Below are 17,345 nucleotides of genomic sequence, written 5' to 3' on the forward strand. Positions count from 1 at the left end.
ATGATTGAATTGTCTGCCGGAATTGTTCCGTCGGACCTTTGATGTCGAAAAGTCCGCTCGTGTGTACCGGCCATTACAGTGCATGAAGTTGCTGACTGATCTCAGCTTGTTACCTGTGTTCCTGTAATTCCTTGCTCCTGTGTTCCCTAGTTCCTGACCTGGCTTGTTCCCGACCTGTCTGCCTATTTCCAGTTCCTGACCCCGGCTCGCCTCATGGATACCCTCTGCCTGCTTCTCGTGTTTGACCAGGCTTCCACCTGACTTTGTCTGCACTGCTTAAACCTGGTCCTGATCTCGGCTTGTGTTGACTACTTCATTATCTCATTGACTTTACAGACCTGTCTCACCTCACAGGTGCCACCTGCCTGCAGACTCTGTTCATCACAACAGCAGAATTCCTGTGCTTTCCGCAAGCGACTTCACAGGCGACCTGTGCTACTTTTTGCCCGACTCCTCCTGTCTCACCTTCAGGGGAGTCTGGAACTTAGCTGCAAAGGAAGCCCTCTCTCTGTTGGCCTCCAGCACCTGGTACGTGATACAGACAACCACTATGGTCCCCTTGCTGAAGCTGACAACTCACCTTGGATTTATGGTCTCCTTTCTCAAATTGACGGACCACCACTATGGTCCCCTTTCTCAAAGTGACAACCCACCTTTAGTCTATGGTCCCCTTTCTCAAGTTAGCAGACCACCACTATGGTCCTCTTTCTCAGGTTGACAAACCACCATTATGGTCCCCTTTCTCAAAGTGACAACCCACCTTTGGTCTATGGTCCCCCTTCTCAAGTTGGCAGACCACCACCATGGTCCCCTTTCTCAGGTTGACAAACCACCATTATGGTCCCCTTTCTCAAAGTGACAACCCACCTTTGGTCTATGGTCCCCCTTCTCAAGTTGGCAGACCACCACTATGGTCCCCTTTCTCAGTTTGACATACCACCATTATGGTCCCCTTTCTCAAAGTGACAACCTACCTTTGGTCTATAGTCTCTCTTCTCAAGTTGGCAGACCACCACTATGGTTCCCTTTCTCAAGGTGACAACCCACCTTAGGTCTAAGGTCCCGTTTTCTCAAGTTGACAGACCACTACTATGGTCTCCTTTCTTTCACTTGGATTTTATTAAAATTTATATACAAACGACAAGAAAAAGTAAACTGTTTCGTATCCAAAAATCTGTGCAAGAATATGAACAAATACAGAAGAAATTCCTCTCCACAAATCTGTAACATTCAATAATAACATAGGGGTGAAGGACCCTTGTCCCGAGGGGCTCTCGCCAGTTCCCCACACACAGCTAATGTGTAAAGTAAAGTCTACAGGCTTGGAAATATCAGTTTGTAAATGGATAGAAAACTGGCTAAAGACCAAATTCAGAGAGTAGTGGTTAATGATTCTTACTCTGAATGGTCTAAGGTTATTAGTGGTGTACCCCAAGGTTCAGTGTTGGGACCCTTACTTTTTAATATCTTTACAAATGATATTGGGTCTGGGATTAAAAGTACCATTTCAGTCTTTGCAGATGACATCAAACTATGCAGTGGAATAACGTCCTTACAGGATGTCTCCAATTTACAAGCCGACCTCAATTGGGCGACTGTGGCAGATGAGGTTTAATGTTGATAAATGTAAAGTTATATACTTAAGGGGTAAGAATATGCATGCGTTATACATACTAGGGATACAACGGGGGGAATCCATAGTGGAGAAGGATCTGGGGGTTTTGGTAGATCATAAGCTCAAGGGGGCACTCTTTATGTCTAGAGGAAAAGAGATTTCATCTCCAAATATGGAAAGGTTTCTTCACAATAAGAGCTGTGAAAATGTGGAATAGACTCCCTCCAGAGGTGGTTCTGGCCAGCTCAGTAGATTGCTTTAAGAAAGGCCTGGATTCTTTATTAAATGTACATAATATAACTGGGTACTAATATTTATTTATGGGTAAAGTTGATCCGGGGAAAATCTGATTGCCTCTCTGGTATCAGGAAGGAATTTTTTACCCATGCTGTAGCAGATTGGATGCTTTGCTGTTTTTTTTTGCCTTCTCCTGGATCAACTGTGGGTATAGGATTGTGTATATGGGATTGTATGATATTATTTTTTATTTATTTATTATTTTTTATGGTTGGACTGGATGGACTTGTGTCTTTTTTCAACCTAATTAAATATGTAATATTGTACCAGTATGCAATAAATTATCAGAGCCCTGCCTGGAAATGCGATGTGCTTTGTTTTGTAAAAAAAGCCTTTCAACTAGGGGCTCTTCAGCTATAGGGAGCAGTGCAGTCGTCATAGGACCAAAAAAAAGTACCACTCTTGCTCAAAGGCATAAAAAAGAAAAAGAGCAAAGGGCAGTGCTTTAGTGGAGAGAGTCCACAAGGGGAGCTAGGAAAGTGACTGTAGGTATATGGTCTTCTTTCTTAAGGTGCTAAACCACTTTGGTTCTATAGTCCCCCTTCTCAAATTAACAGACCACCACTATGGCACCCTTTCTCAAGGTCTGTCACCTTGAGAAAGGGGTCCATAGTATCTACAAAACAATAGAGGTTTTTATGGTTTCTTTTCTTAAAGCTATGTTGTCTTCACAACTAAGACCTCAGTCAAGATTCTAACCCATCTACACTCTACCCAAGACAAAAAAAAAAAGTTTTGGGTGGAGTTACATAATGAACAAACTTTGTTTTGTAGTAAAGAATTTAATTGAAGGCTCTGTGTCTCCATAAAATTAACAAGAGGGTAGAAACAGACACTAGGGAATGGCAGACCGTTAAAAAGATAAGGGCTGATGTTATGAATGAAACATAACCAAAGTATTTTGTGTGTTTTGTCTCTGTGTGGGCAGTGTATATAATCTAATAAAATGACTCCAGGCTTTATTAAAGCTGCTATCTACAGAAATGTTGCACAACAGCTGCCGTTGATAATCTCCTACAACTCAGACTTTTCATGAGTCATTCTCTGATTCAAAATCTTTAGACACAACACCAATTAGTGAGAAAACAGATATCCAATTGTTTTGGGTTTAGAGAAACTGGGTGTATTTAAGGGCTCAATTACATTAAAGAGGAAGTAAACCCTGATGGGTTTACTTCCTCTTTTTTTCCCTGCAAAGGTAAAGCATAATGGACTACTATGCATCGCATAGTAGCTCATTATGTGTCACTTACCTGACACAGGAGCCAGCGAAGTCGCCGCTGATCCCTGTAGTCCGCCGCGTCCATCTTGCTGGTGGCGTCTCGCAGCTCCGACCAATGACAGCGGCGCAACCGCGATGACGTCACTCCCGCGCATGCGCACGGGAGTCGCGCCTCGCAGCTCCGTTGCTGTCATACGGCGAAGCCGCGATGACGTCACTCCCGCGCATGCGCGCGGGAGTCGACAAATTTGGCAAATCCATTCTTGGATTTGCCGCATTTAGTGCGCCTGCGCGCCGCTGTCTACGGCGCATGCGCCGTAGACAGCGGTGCCCATTTTCGGCCAAATATCTCCTAAACCATATAGGTTTAGGAGATATTGCTTGGACCTACAGGTAAGCCTTAATCTAGGCTTACCTGTAGGTCCAAGTTGTTTGGAAGGGTTTACTTCCTCTTTAAGGTGCCTTATTAGTGTAACTACAGTTGTGGCATAACATGATCACCTGCAATTGATCTCGGGCTCAAGAAATCCTGTAACCAGCCCATTTATTTATACCCACTGGAAGTCATTGCAAGGCAGCAGCAATAATAATAATCCATTGTGTATTAGTGCATACCAGTTTCAGTATTGGAGCTATCAATGGCTGTCCAGTTTTGAGATAGGTCTGCTAAAATTGAATTCATAGATGGTCAGTGGCAAGAATGTTCCTTACATTGGTGGTCAGTGGGAAGAATGTTCCTTACATTGGTGGTCAGTGGGAAGAATGTTCCTTACATTGGTGGTCAGTGGGAAGAATGTTCCTTACATTGGTGGTCAGTGGGAAGAATGTTCCTCAAGCCTCGTACACATTAACGGATTTTCCGCAGACAAAACCTCAGACTTTTGCGCGTGCCTGGATTTTGTCTTGCATACAAACGGCAAGGAATTGTCGGCCAACAAACATGAACGTAGTGACATACTACGTGGTTTTTCAGCTCTTTAGTGCCACCCTTTGGGCTCCTTCTGCTAATTTCATGTTAGTAGAAGTTTGGAGAGTGTTGATTTGCGCTTTTCATTTAGCGCTTTTCATTTCACACTTTTCATTTTGTGCTTTTCAGTTAGTTTCTGAACGGCCGTTCGTCAACCAGACCTGTTGTGGAATCGGAGGAGATAACGTGTTATTTATTATTGGCCTTGGAGTTATTGCTTTGACCCAAGTCCAGTCCAGGAACAGGAGAAGGAGGAGTTCTTGGACCAAAAATATGTTGACCAATTATGTCATATGCCTTTGCTGCAGAAGCTCCAGGAGAATAATCTGGATGATTTTCGGAATTATCTCCGCATGACCCCTGCTTTCACCAATTCTTGGCATTGGTGACCCCATATATTAAGAAGCAGGACACAAGCATGGGGCTTTTATTTTATTTTTTGGTTGAATAATGATTTGTTATGTTTTTGGACGCATAGAATGCACTTTTTGGATAAGTTTTATTGACAGATAGCATGTCTGATTGTATTTGTTTTCTTTTTTTAATGCACAATAAAAAAATTGTGGAGAAATATACTTGGTGATGTGTTTTACTTCAAATGACAGTTTGGGAGTAGGCAGTTACATTTTAAAAAATTCAATGTAAAATTGACAAGGGACACCAACATAGTTGTATCTTTGATCTTAAAAACTACGAGATAATGGCGTTGTGGTAACTTGCCCAAAAACCCCCCCAAAAAACATAATAATATTATTTTTGATATCACTAGAAAAAAAAAGCCTTTGAAAATACGTTTGCAATTATTCCATCAGTATCACCAGTAAAGCAGCTTCATTATTATACCATTAAAGAAGAAGAGAATTGTGCGCTGCATTTCGAGATTTCATAAATTGCTGCGTCACAAATGTTAATTCTCCATTACGAACGCTAGTTTACAAGACCGACCGCTTCTGGCTCGTCCTTGCTTCCGAGCATGCGTGATTGTACTTTGGACTTTTGGCCGACAGACTGGTGTACACACGCTCCGAAAATCTGGCAACACACATTTGTCCGTGGAAAATTTAAAAACCTGCCATCCAACATTTGTCCGCTGAAAATCCAACAACAATTGTCTGGTGGAGCGTACAAATGGTCGGATTTTCCGCCAACAGCCTGTCATCACACATTTCCCCTTTGGAAAATCCGCTCATGTGTACGAGGCTTTACATTGGTGGTCAGTAGGAAGATTGTTCCTTGTTTTGGTGGTCAGTGAGAAGAATGTTCCTTACATTGATGGTCAGTGTGGAAAGAATGCTGCTTACAATGATGATCAGTCGCAAGAATCCTCCCTACAATGGTGATCAGTGGGAAGACTGTTCCTTACAGTGGCGGTCAGTGGAAAGAAGGCTCCCTAGTGGTGGTCATTGGGAAGATTGCTTCTTCAAAATGGTAGTCAGTGAAAAGAATGCCCCTTGCACTGGTGGTCAGTAGGAAGAACATCCCTTACAATGGTGGTCAGGGGGAAGAATACCCCTTATATAGGTGGTCAGAGGGAAGAATGCCCCTTGAATTGGTGATCAGTTAAAATATCGCTCTTAAACACTAGTGGTCAGTAGGAAGAATACCCCTAACAATCGTGGTCAGGAGGAAGACTACCCCTACATACAAAATAATGCTACCCTTATGCCACGTACACACAATCGATTTGTCCCACGGAATTGGTCCAGCAAACAATTCGCCGGACCTTATAACGAACGGACTTGGCCACACACGGACGCTCCGAAAGTCCGTAAATTTCTAACGCGATGACATACAGCACGTACGACGGGACTAGAAAAAGGAAGTTCAATAGCCAGTAGCCAATAGCTTCTTTCTCGTACTTGCTTCAGAGCATGTGTCATTCTTAGTCCGCCGGACTAGCACACTGATGAACGGATTGTCCCCTGAAAGCCAAGTCCGGCGGACAAATTTTGAGTCAAAACTACTTTCTAAGTACGCCGGACTTTGCGATGAAAAAGTCAGCTGGAGCCCACACATTATCGAATTGTCGAGCGTAATTCGATTGTGTGTACGCGGCATTACAGACAGTAAAAAATATATCACTAGTGTCATGATCCTGGCTTTACCAAGAGGCACTGGACCCAGAAATATCCAGGCACCAGTAGATGGGTGGTTAATTGGCCACAGCCTAAAGAACCACTAGTAACCTTTGGATGAACACTAGGGTTTCATGGTACCCAGGTTGAGAATGGCTGCTCTAGAACATGTCCCAGCATTATTGTTTATCATTTTTGTCTTGTTCCAATAGTAAGAAATAGCTTTTGTTACTCCCTTTTATATCATTACCAGGCCTGTAAATTCTTGCAGTGACAACTACCAGAAGCTCAGTTCCTGTTGACACAGGCACACCACCCAGAACTACATCTTTCAAGAGACCTTTGCCTACACACTGTGTGGTTTGGCTCTTAGAAGTCAGTGCAGCAGCTTTGTTTTGGCTGGGAAAAAATTGCAATATATTCACAAGGAGTGGGACAAAGAGGGGTGAGGGGCAGGAGGAATTTGGTAGCCTGCTTGGAAATTCAGCATAGCAAAGGCTCTGAGTTGGCAGGTCAAAAAGGAAGTTTGAAGCACAGTGTTGTGTTACAGCATTCCCTGCTTAAGTAATTGGTTCTGACAGGAACAAACTAAAGAGGGATGGGTGGATGTCAAATAAGAAATTTGTCTTCTTATGAGCCCATGAATAAATTCCTGACATATCACAATATACAGCAACAGTGTACTTTTTCAAACAAGAAGAACCTTTTATCATTAAAAAGTAGTACTACATCTCAAGGCAAGTGACTTTACCAAGGCTGAAATGTGCAGTCAGGGGGAATGAGGTTATCAGTTTGCTGCAGGCAGCAGCAAGTTTTTCCTCAGTCTTCTCCCCACAATTTAAAGGTACATTATCTGTTGATGGGTTTTGAGCCTGTGTTGTTGGCATCTGTTTATGATGCTTCTGAGATCATTCTGAATTCCCTTGGCTTGGCTTTTGATCTGCAAATGAGCTCCTTCTGAAGGGTTCTGAAGCAGGTTTTACATTCCCATATACTTGTAATGGAAAGCAAAACTCATCTGACAGAAACAGCAGCCCAATCCACACAGGCCCTATTACTATCAATTTGTAACAGAGGTGAAACAGGGGGTTTTATCGGTCAGAGACGTGTGCATGCAGAAAGAAATTGCACGGGCACCAGATTTAACACGATTAAAAATAAAAAACAAAAAAAAGTAAAATAAAAAAACAAAACAAACCAAGAACCAACAGTTCTGGAGTGAAAAGTCTTGTCTGATGTAATATGAATAAGCTTTTTCTCAGTAGTTGATTATACAATAGGAGGAAAATGCAGGACTTGGAGCCGAGGCTTGGTGTGATAATTCCAATCCGTTCCAGTGATAATTTTAAGGATCAAAACACTAGACAGACACATTCCACACACACATGCTGAACAGCTGTCTGATGCAAATCAGGCTCAGCAACCTCATCTTACCTTGCATGAGTCTATCCTCCCGACAGGGATCTCTTCTTCCCCCCCACTGCCGTCCTCCATGTCGCTGTCACCCTCTGAGTCACGAGTAGAGCCATGTTGTGCTGTAATATGTGGGGGCTCCATCTCTTCTCGCCCACCTTCCTCCACCTCCCCAAGGAAACACATCTCCTCACTGGTAGATGGAGAGCTGATGCTGTCAATGCCACTGTCCCTGTTTGCCAGTTTTCCTAAGGAGTCCTGTTCCCCCCTTTCGTCTGCATCTCCCCCTCCCACCACAAGTCTTCGCCTCCTCTCCAAACTGGACTGGGATGCATCTGGCTCAAGAAGATCCAGGAGTTTGTTCTCCAGCTCTCCCATACTGTAACCAGAATGTTGAGAGGGTCCGTTGTCGACCTCAGTGTGGCCGTCGGAGTCGTTGACTGGAAGAGTGCGTTCAGGTGGGATGATTGGCTCTCTGTGGAGTAAAGATTTCAAACAGTGGTTAATGAGTGGTCTTCAAATTAGTTTTATTGTTCTGCAAGCATTGGGCCATGTATGGCAAGCATTGAACTACCCCCCCCCCCCCAAAAAAGTCTTAGCCCTTGTAAACACGGTCGGAGATTCCGTCGGAATGTGTCCGATCGGAGCGTTTTGTCGGATATTCCGACTGTGTATGGTCTGCACCGGACTGTTTCCGTCGGAATATCCGTCGGATCAACTTTTCCAACTTGCCGGAAATATTTTCCGACAAAATGCTCCGATCGGACATACTCCGATCATGTGTAGAGAATTCCGATCGGACAAAGTGCCATGCATGCTCAGATCAAGTTCCTACACCAAAGTTATTGGCTACTAGCGTGAACATAGTCCCGTCGTAACGAAATAACGTCATCATGTTGGATTTTCCGACAACTTTGTCCGACCGTGTGTATACAACAGTTTCGGACAAAATCCGTCGGACAAAATCCGACTGACAAAATCCAACGGATTTGGTTGTTGGAATCTCCGATCATGTGTACAAGGGCTAATTCTTCTCTGTCCACACTCCTTGGAGACCTTCGTCATCCATTATGCCCTCCAACAGTTAATAGCCTCCCCATATAAACAAACAAATTAACATAAATCTTTAAGAAGAGATCCATCGGAAATTCTGTGGTGGTGGCTCCTAGTGGGAAACAAAGAGAAGATCTCATAGAAGCAAAGAATAGGTGAGAATAAGACTTGAAAGGGTGAGAGAGGGAGGGTTACAGCTATCTCTTAAAAGCCAAAAAGTGTTTTTGTTTTTTTTGTTTCGGACAGAAGAGCAAGGAAAATAACTTCAGCTGGGTTTTTATTTGTGGTCTGTGTCCCAACTAGAAACATTTTCCCTAAATTCCTGTCCCTACAACAAAAGAAGATTCAATAAAATGAAGAAGGGTTAGAACCTCTTTCAGAAGAAGAGATGGAACATCTTTCATGTTTATTATTACAGTCCCAATAACAACCACATTTCATGCCCTGTGGTCACAGAGAAAGTGAGGTGAAATCTCTCAATGGGGATCACAAAAAGCTACAAAAAAAAACTTGCTAGAATTCACCCCAAGTCATTAAAAAAAAGGTTTGGCTGGATTTGGGTTTTAAATGATAGCTATAGTGTTAAATATGTTAAGCCTAACTGCCCTCTCCTTGCCATTAACAATCCCCACTACAGACCTCAGATCTCTGGATAACCTAGACCAAAAGCTACCTACGTGCAAGAATTAAAGTGGTTGTAAACCCTTACATATCCCCCCCCAGTGAAGTGACTGAACTTGGGTGCTACACAGAGATGAAACAAATCCTCCTACATAAGCTGTACCTGTTTATCTGCAGTATTCTCTTCTCTACATCCGTTCAAAGTCCAAAATGCATAAGGCTTGTCTGAGATATCAGAAAAAAGGGGGTGGGGAGCTAAAGTTACACTCTGCAGAGCTCAGTGAGGAGACCTCTAAAAGCTGATTGGAGGGAAGGGACACACCTCCATTCACACAGCACACAGGAACAGAGCTGAGGCTGTCAATCAGCTGTAGATCCCTCCCCTGTCACCTTTTTTCTTCTGGTGTCAGGAAAACATGTCAGAAGTGCTTCATGCTGATAGCAGAGATACAAAGCAGCAGACAGAAAGGACACTTAGGGGGTTATTTACGAAAGGCAAATCCACTTTGCACTACAAGTGCAAACTACAAGTGCAAAGTGGACTTGAAATTGCACTGACAGTGCACTTGGAAGTGCAGTCACTGTAAATCTGAGGGGTAGATCTGAAATGAGGGGAAGCTCTGCTGATTTTATCATCCAATCATGTGCAAGCTAAAATGCTGTTTTTTTATTCTCCTTGCGTATCTACAACGACTGCACTTCCAAGTGCACTTCCAGTGAAATTTCAAGTGCAGTTTGCACTTGTAGTGCAAAGTGGATTTGCCTTTCGTAAATAATCCCCAATGTGCTCTTAATTGAGACAAGTATAAACTATAGAGGGATATGATTTGTTCATAATTCATATCTGAGGTATACAAACACTTTACAGTAAATATGTCGTAGTCACCTTCCCTGTGCAGTGATTTTGCACAGAGCAGCCCAGATTCTACTCCTCTCAGAGCCGCTACTCTGCATGTGCATTCACACACACAGAGCTGCAACTCGACTCCACCCCCTCTGTCTACCCATTGGCTCACTGGCTGTGATTGACAGCAGGCTCAGCTAATGAAGAGTGAGAGCCCCCATAGAGAGCTGAGGCTATTGTGCACATGGTTGGATCATGATGGGGCTCAGGTAATAGGAGGGGCGAGCTGCTGCACAGAGAAGGTTTTTTTTTACCTTGCATAGAATGCATGAAGGTGGAAAAACCTTGAGCCTTTACAACCACTTCAAGGGCCACAGCTTTTCATTGATAGCCTAAGGAGAAAAGGCATTGCCTGTGTAGTAACATGAGGCAATGGGAGCACTGATCAACCAGGCACTTGTCTCCAAATATCACCCAAATTGTCCTCTCCGCTCTTCTCAAGATCTCCTACTCTCAAGCTCTCTCGTCTCCTCCTCCCATGCTCGTCTCCAGGATTACTCCAGAGCCTCTCCCATCCTCTAGAACTTGTTACCTCCACCTGTCTGGCTATCCCCTACTCTTGCTACCTTCAGGCGATCCCTAAAAACAAATCTCTTCAGGAAAGCCTATCACGCCTCCAACTAATCTTTTACCACCTCCATCAGCTCATTCCCCACAAATACAACCTTTTGTACCACCTGCCCCATCCTATTAGATTGTAAGCTCTTCTGAGCAGGGCCCTCTTTATCCTCTTGTAATTTATTGTATTATAACTCTTTTATATTGTAAAGCGCTGCGTAAACTGTTGGCGTTATATAAATCCTGTATAATAATAATAATAGGTCATGGCTATTAGCCCCGATTGGCCTGTTGACCTGAGTTTTGAAGTGCAGAAGCTTGAAAGCCTCTGTTTTGACACAGTCAGGAACCCACTGCAGACGATGGGCTCTTTCAACATTTCTGACTTAAAAACTGTCTGTACCGCCCCATAGAAACCAATCAGATTCCAATCTTTATTATCTTTAACAGGTCTGAACATGAGTGTTTGCTGTGGGGCAATACACAGTTCTTTTGTAAAGCACATTGATTGATAAGGCTCAATAGTAATTCAATACACAAGTGGCCACTCCTACATACTGCTAACGTCGAACATTTACATCTGGTAGAATCTTCACTATCAAGAATGCTGAGAGATGAAAAAAAAAAAAAGGCCAGAAAATTTAAGATTTGTTTAATTACTTTATTTTAATTGAGTGAGATTCTTTTAGTAATGACGTCTTGATTTGAAACTTTAAAATTCCTCAATTTCTTTACAGTGTAATAATCTGTGGATGATGTCATTTTCTTGTCGGTAGTGATGTGGTACATAAACAGTTACACAGGCATTCTCTGAAGAATATTTGGCTGGGAATATTTGTAATGATACTGTGTATACGCCTCCAACAGGAAACAGAGTGCAAATTATGTGATGGAATGCTTTGATAAAGAATACTGTAATTGTGTTTTTTAATGGTAAAGTTCTGTTACTGTGAAAAGGGGGTAAAGATCATTTTCGGTAGCACTCTGAGTTGGGACTGTATTAAAGTGAACTTGTGGCCAGGTATGGACATTCTGATATATTCACATCATTGACAAGTACATGATCTTTAAAACAAAACCCTCACTGACTGCTATAGTTGTAGGCAGGGCTTTTTGTTCAGCAGGAACTTGGGGGAACTCAGTTCCACCACCTCTGGCTCAGGTCTTCTTTTCCCTGCTTACCACTAACACTGAAGTCCAGCTTCTGGAATTTAAAAGTGATAGCATATCTACCAGTAGCTCCCACAGGTCAGATCTCCTGCGCAGATCCCACTTGAGTGCCGGACAAGGACAAGGGAGATACAGAACAGGTACCCAGTGCAGTCATGGGCAGGAGAGGGTGTGTGGTAGGCTGCATCCTCTGTGGTCTCCATTTTTTCCCTGGTGACCAGTTGGTGATGCTCCTACTGCAGGATCTCCCTTGCAAGTGACTGTAGTATAGTATATAGTATATAGTATATACAGTATTCAAAACATAGATATATATAATACAGCCATCTGTGCTTGGATAGATAGCAAAAGGTATGTGGATCGACGTGTTTCATCCAAGAGGAGGGCTTCTTCAGGATCCACCTTGCAGTATTATTAGAGTTTACAACTGGTAAATAATATAAACAGGATACTAATAACAAAAATACTTATAATGTCAACATACTATACAAATATTGTATTTAACCATATCCTATCACCAAAGATAAAAGAGAAAATAAATAAACATAGCGCCTAGAGGCGATTCAGTTCGCATTGTGCGCTATATAAGTATTTCATTCATTCATTCATTCAGGAAAAAAAATAGGGGCAAAAATGGTACTATATTACTTGTAGAATTACAACTAATGTGGAGTTGAAAAAAAAACCTGGGTGGGGGGCGTCTCTGGGAGAGAGGAAAGGGTCAGTCTCCCAATTCTACCTATAGGTCATAGATCATATATTTCAACTCTGGTCAGTGTGCTATTGGATATCTAGCATATACCTACATAATATATTTGAGGCTTTTGATTTGTGTCTGAGGTAAGATCGGTGCACTTGTTCCTCCTATTTCCCTGCATCATGTCCTCCCAATATGCTGAAATTATATTTGTACCCTGTTCTCCCCTTCCCCCCGCTGCTTTTTTCTTTGGTGATAGGATATGTTCAAATACAATATTTGCATGGTATGTTGACTATATATATATATTTTTGTTACTAATATCCTGTTTGTATTATTTTCCAGTTGTAAACGCTAATAATACTGCAAGGTGGATCCTGAAGAAGCCCTGCTCTGGGCCAACATCAATCCACATACCTTTTGCTATCTATCCAAGCACAGATGGTTGTATTATATATCTATGTTTTGAATATACTGATTTATACGGAGTCTGTACTCCTTTTGATTTTAAAATAATTTTGGATAAATAAACAATTTTGAAATTTTATGTACTGTATCTTATCAAAGTGGTCTACTGTTTCTGGACACTTCAAAATCCCAACCTCCCATAATCTCCCCCTCGGGAGAGACATGAGAAAAATTTTCTTCACATGGTTTCTATAGCATAGTTACATGATCAATGTAAGTATCCATATTCAATACCTGTGGAAGCTGGAAATCACTATAGTTGCCGCCGCTACTATCGTGATCACTGTGGTCTTCTGGGTCCCAGCCACCATTCAGGAAATGCTTTGCATACTTCTCAATTAATGCAAAGCATTCTCTGATTAGACAAGGTGGAAATCACGACATCACTCCTTCACATGGTCCACATTTGTTGAGAAAAATGTCAAGTACTATTTCTGTGTTGCATTGAGCTGCATCGTGTTATTACTTTTCAGTAATACGCTGATTCTAGTGGAGATTTTGGCCCACTACAACTTATTTACTATGTGATTTTGGTTTCTTCCTCTGTACTTCCTTTCTGTTTAGTGCTAGTTAGTTCAGTTAGTTCAGTCTTCCATGTTTCCCTCATTCAGTGTTAGTACTTCATAGAAATGTGGCTTAGGAAAGTCATTGTCTTCTTACACTTAAAAATACTGTACTGGGTTTAGGTTCAACTTCTGTGTCTTGCTGAAGAGTTAAGCTGCTTGTGGATGGTGCCAAGTGAGCAGGTGACCATACTGTCCAGACTGGCTGGGTCTAAGGAGTCAATGAATACTGTGGCATTTATAACAGAATACAAAGCCTTCTCTGAATAGCAGGTGTGCCAGGTGAGCAACCCCTGTGGTTGCTATGTAGCAGACCCAGAAGACTGCGACCATCACTGTTGTAGCGGCAACTACTACAACAACTTCCAGCTTCCACAGGGATTTCACAGGTATGGATTATGCATACTCACATTGGCCCAGGCTGGATCAATATAACTATGCAATACAAACCATACCTGAAATTCAGGTTTAATGATGAATTGCTCCATGGTGCCTGCAGCTTGAGGTAAGTGAAAGCTTATTTTTGAAGCCCATTTATTGAATGTTAACAGCATGGCCACTGTTTTATTTTTAAATGAGTAGTATAGCCAAAGATTTTTTGGTCACACTTCTCCTATGGACCACAGAAGTGCAGTTCGTTCGCACTCCTGTGATCCTAAAGCCTGCTGTCGACTGATGTCACTCAGCCAGTCCAGGCTGGGGAAAGATACCAACTGTAAAGCCAGATCTCTGGACTGACAGCTGGCTCAGCCTCTCAGCTGCGCCACTGGGAGACTGAGCCAGCTGCTCCCTCCTCTCCCCATTCCAGCATTCCAGAGAGCCCTGGAGGGGCAGAGCAGAGAGCCCTTGACTGACAGTCACTGCTCTCTGCTCAAGGTGGAGGGAAGAACTCAGCGATCAGCTGTGTTTGATTGCTCAGTTCTCAGTGTAGAGCCAGCAGGGGACAGATGCAGCATCAGATGGAAGCTGCATCCACCTAGGTGAGTATAAGGTTTGTCTTTTTTTATAAACCCTATACGTCTCTTTTAAAGTCAGGTTGTTGAAGAATAAACATTTCAATAGACATTACAGCAACCAGATGCCAGTAAACACACACGTTGAAAGGAAACCTGCCAGAGAGGAACATGGAAGCTCCCACTGCTGATCTCTCCTTCTGGCAATGCTAGCTGCCTAACATAAAAGAAGTATACAGATAAAGGAACTCTGTCTTGCATGATCCAACATGACTGTTCCAGATCAATGATTCAGGAAGTATTAAAGACAGAGGGTATTATATCAACTAGGAAACCAGCATTGTCAGAATGAGGTCAATAAGGGCAGCCTCCATGTTCCTCTTATGATGAGTGCACTTTAATTGACCTGCTGCTAATGTTCTGGGAGGAAAATCTAAAGCTGAAGTGGATAATAGCCTTTTCTCCGAACAAAGGTTCTTCCAGGCCACACACTTTACTCCAACGTGTCTCATATAATCAGATTGTCATTTGGTTCTGTAAATATCTCTGGTACTGGGAGATTAAAACTTAATGTCTATGGAGACATAGACATCAGCATGGGGCAAGTCACTTGACCATGAGGACAAAGGGGTTAAATTACTAAGGGTAAATATACTGTACATTTGCTCCGGAGCTTAGAAAATGAGGTGAAGCTTTGCTTTGCAAAGAATAGCCAATCACATGCGAGAAAAAAAACCCTGAATTTTTGCTGGCACGTGATTGGATGATAGAATCCAGCAGAGCTTTCCCTCATTTTCTAAGATCTAGAGCAGGGGTCTCCAAACTGTTGCCCGAGGGCCAGATGTGGCCCTTTGCTAGCCTTTATCCGGCTCTTGGGGCAAAATTCCTCCCACTGATATGAGGCACTATTCCTCCCACTGACACCAACAATGGGGGACTATATCTTCCATCGATACCAATGATGGGATTCTATTCCTCCTACTAATAGGGGGTATACTCCTCCTCCTATTGACCACCAACCCTGAGGCCATATTTATTCTCACTGATGCTGGGCCCGTGACATTTTCTGCCACTGTTGGCCACAATCTGGCCCTCCTAAAATCTGAAGGACAATAAAGTGGCTCTTTGTTTGAAAAGTTTGGAGACCCCTGATCTAGATAGAGCAACTGCACAACTTGCAGTAAACAGCATATTTGCCTTTAGTAAACCAACTCTCTAATTTTCCAGCAATCCTCAGAAGAACCCAATAAATGGCATCCAGGTGCATAGAAAAGTTGAGATGCAGCACCTCACAGACAGTACAAATCTAAAGCCTTTGTTGGGGATATTAATTTCATTGTTCAAACTATTGTATAAGGCACCAAAAGCCTGTATCAGAATCGATAACAGCTTATCCCCCCCCCCCCCTTTGATTTGCACAGGGGTACAAGGCAGGGATGCCCCCTGTCCCCTCTGATATTTGCATTGGCCATAGAGTCCTTAGCTGCAGCCATTAGAGGGAACCCAGATATATGTGGGTTTAAGCAAGGTGATCTAGAAGACAATTTGGCACTACACGCAGACAATGCGCTCCTCTTTCTGGATGACACATCTGCCTCACTGATAAACCTTATGGAATTAATACATCGATTTGGGGCCTTCTCTGGGTTCAAAATAAACTGGGACAAATCTATACTATTACCATTAGACCCTCCTGTGGCGCCCTTACCCCAGATAGCAAAACAGATTAAGGTGGTAGATACCGTTTGGGACCTGGGCATAGTTATCCACCCTAACTTAGATTTCTATATCAAACTCAATATAAACCCATTGATTCAAAAATGTCAGGAAAAAACATCTAGCTGGATTAAATTACCCCTCTTGGTAGTAGGCCCCTGTAACTTGATAAAAATGATTTGCAATCCACAACTCTTGTATGCGCTTCACAGTGCACCCATCTGGATCCCTATCCATGTGTTTAACCACTTACCAACCAGCCGCCGTCATTATACTGTGGCAGGTCGGCACAATCATGCGAGCCATTGTAGCTATACGTCGGTTCCTTTAAGCGGGATAGCGAGCACCCACTGCACTCGGGGGTGGGGGGGGGGGGGGGGTGCCGATGCTCCTGACCGTCTGTCGAGATGACCCCTGGCCACGAGCGATTGCTGGCACGAGAGGTAGAGCAGGGACGTGTGTGTGTGTGTGTGTGTGTGTATGTGTGTATAAACACACAAATCCTTGTTCTGTTCTGAGAGGAGATGCAGATTGTGAGTTCCTAATAGCTAGGAACCCTGATCTGTCATCTCCTATAGTCAGTCCCCTCCCCCTACAGTTAGAACAGTCGGGGAACACAGTTAACCCCTTGATCGCCTCCTAGTTTTAACTTCTTCCCTGCCAAGGACATTTATACAGTAATCATGTGCAATGTGTCAAAAGTGTCTGATATGTCTGCCATAATGTCGCAGTCACAATAAAAGACGCAGATCGCCGCCATTACTAGTAAAAAAATAATAATAATAATAAAAATGCTCTGGTCATTGAGCAACCAAATCTTCTGGGGCTGAAGTGGTAAAAAAATGCAATACTATTCTCCGCACATTGATATGGAGAAAACAGGTTCTATTTTTAGTCGAGTCTGGTCACATGATCCCCTATGTCAGTGAGCAGCGGCAAAAAGGAAGAAACGGCTGCACTCCAAGATGATATATACGAGTCCTTTATTAATACATCCAAGTGACACACCACAGGAACAATGACAATCAAGGCGTCAAGGCAGACATGTTTCAC

General features: G+C 42.9%; 1 protein-coding gene across 2 annotated transcripts in view; it reads right to left on the reverse strand.

Moving 5' to 3' along the window:
• Window positions 1-17,345, reverse strand: part of FGD1 (FYVE, RhoGEF and PH domain containing 1) — a 276,522-nt gene that overhangs the window by 59,031 nt on the left and 200,146 nt on the right. For both annotated transcript variants that reach the window (XM_077478897.1, XM_077478898.1), the window contains exon 4: window positions 7,611-8,064. In XM_077478897.1, coding sequence (XP_077335023.1) covers window positions 7,611-8,064 — 454 coding nt within the window. The remainder of the gene's footprint in view (window positions 1-7,610; window positions 8,065-17,345) is intronic.

Source organism: Lithobates pipiens, unplaced genomic scaffold (assembly GCF_037356315.1).
Source record: "Lithobates pipiens isolate NorthernLeopardFrog02 unplaced genomic scaffold, aLitPip1_a1.2 Scaffold_1, whole genome shotgun sequence".
Classification (NCBI taxonomy): Eukaryota; Metazoa; Chordata; class Amphibia; order Anura; family Ranidae; genus Lithobates; species Lithobates pipiens.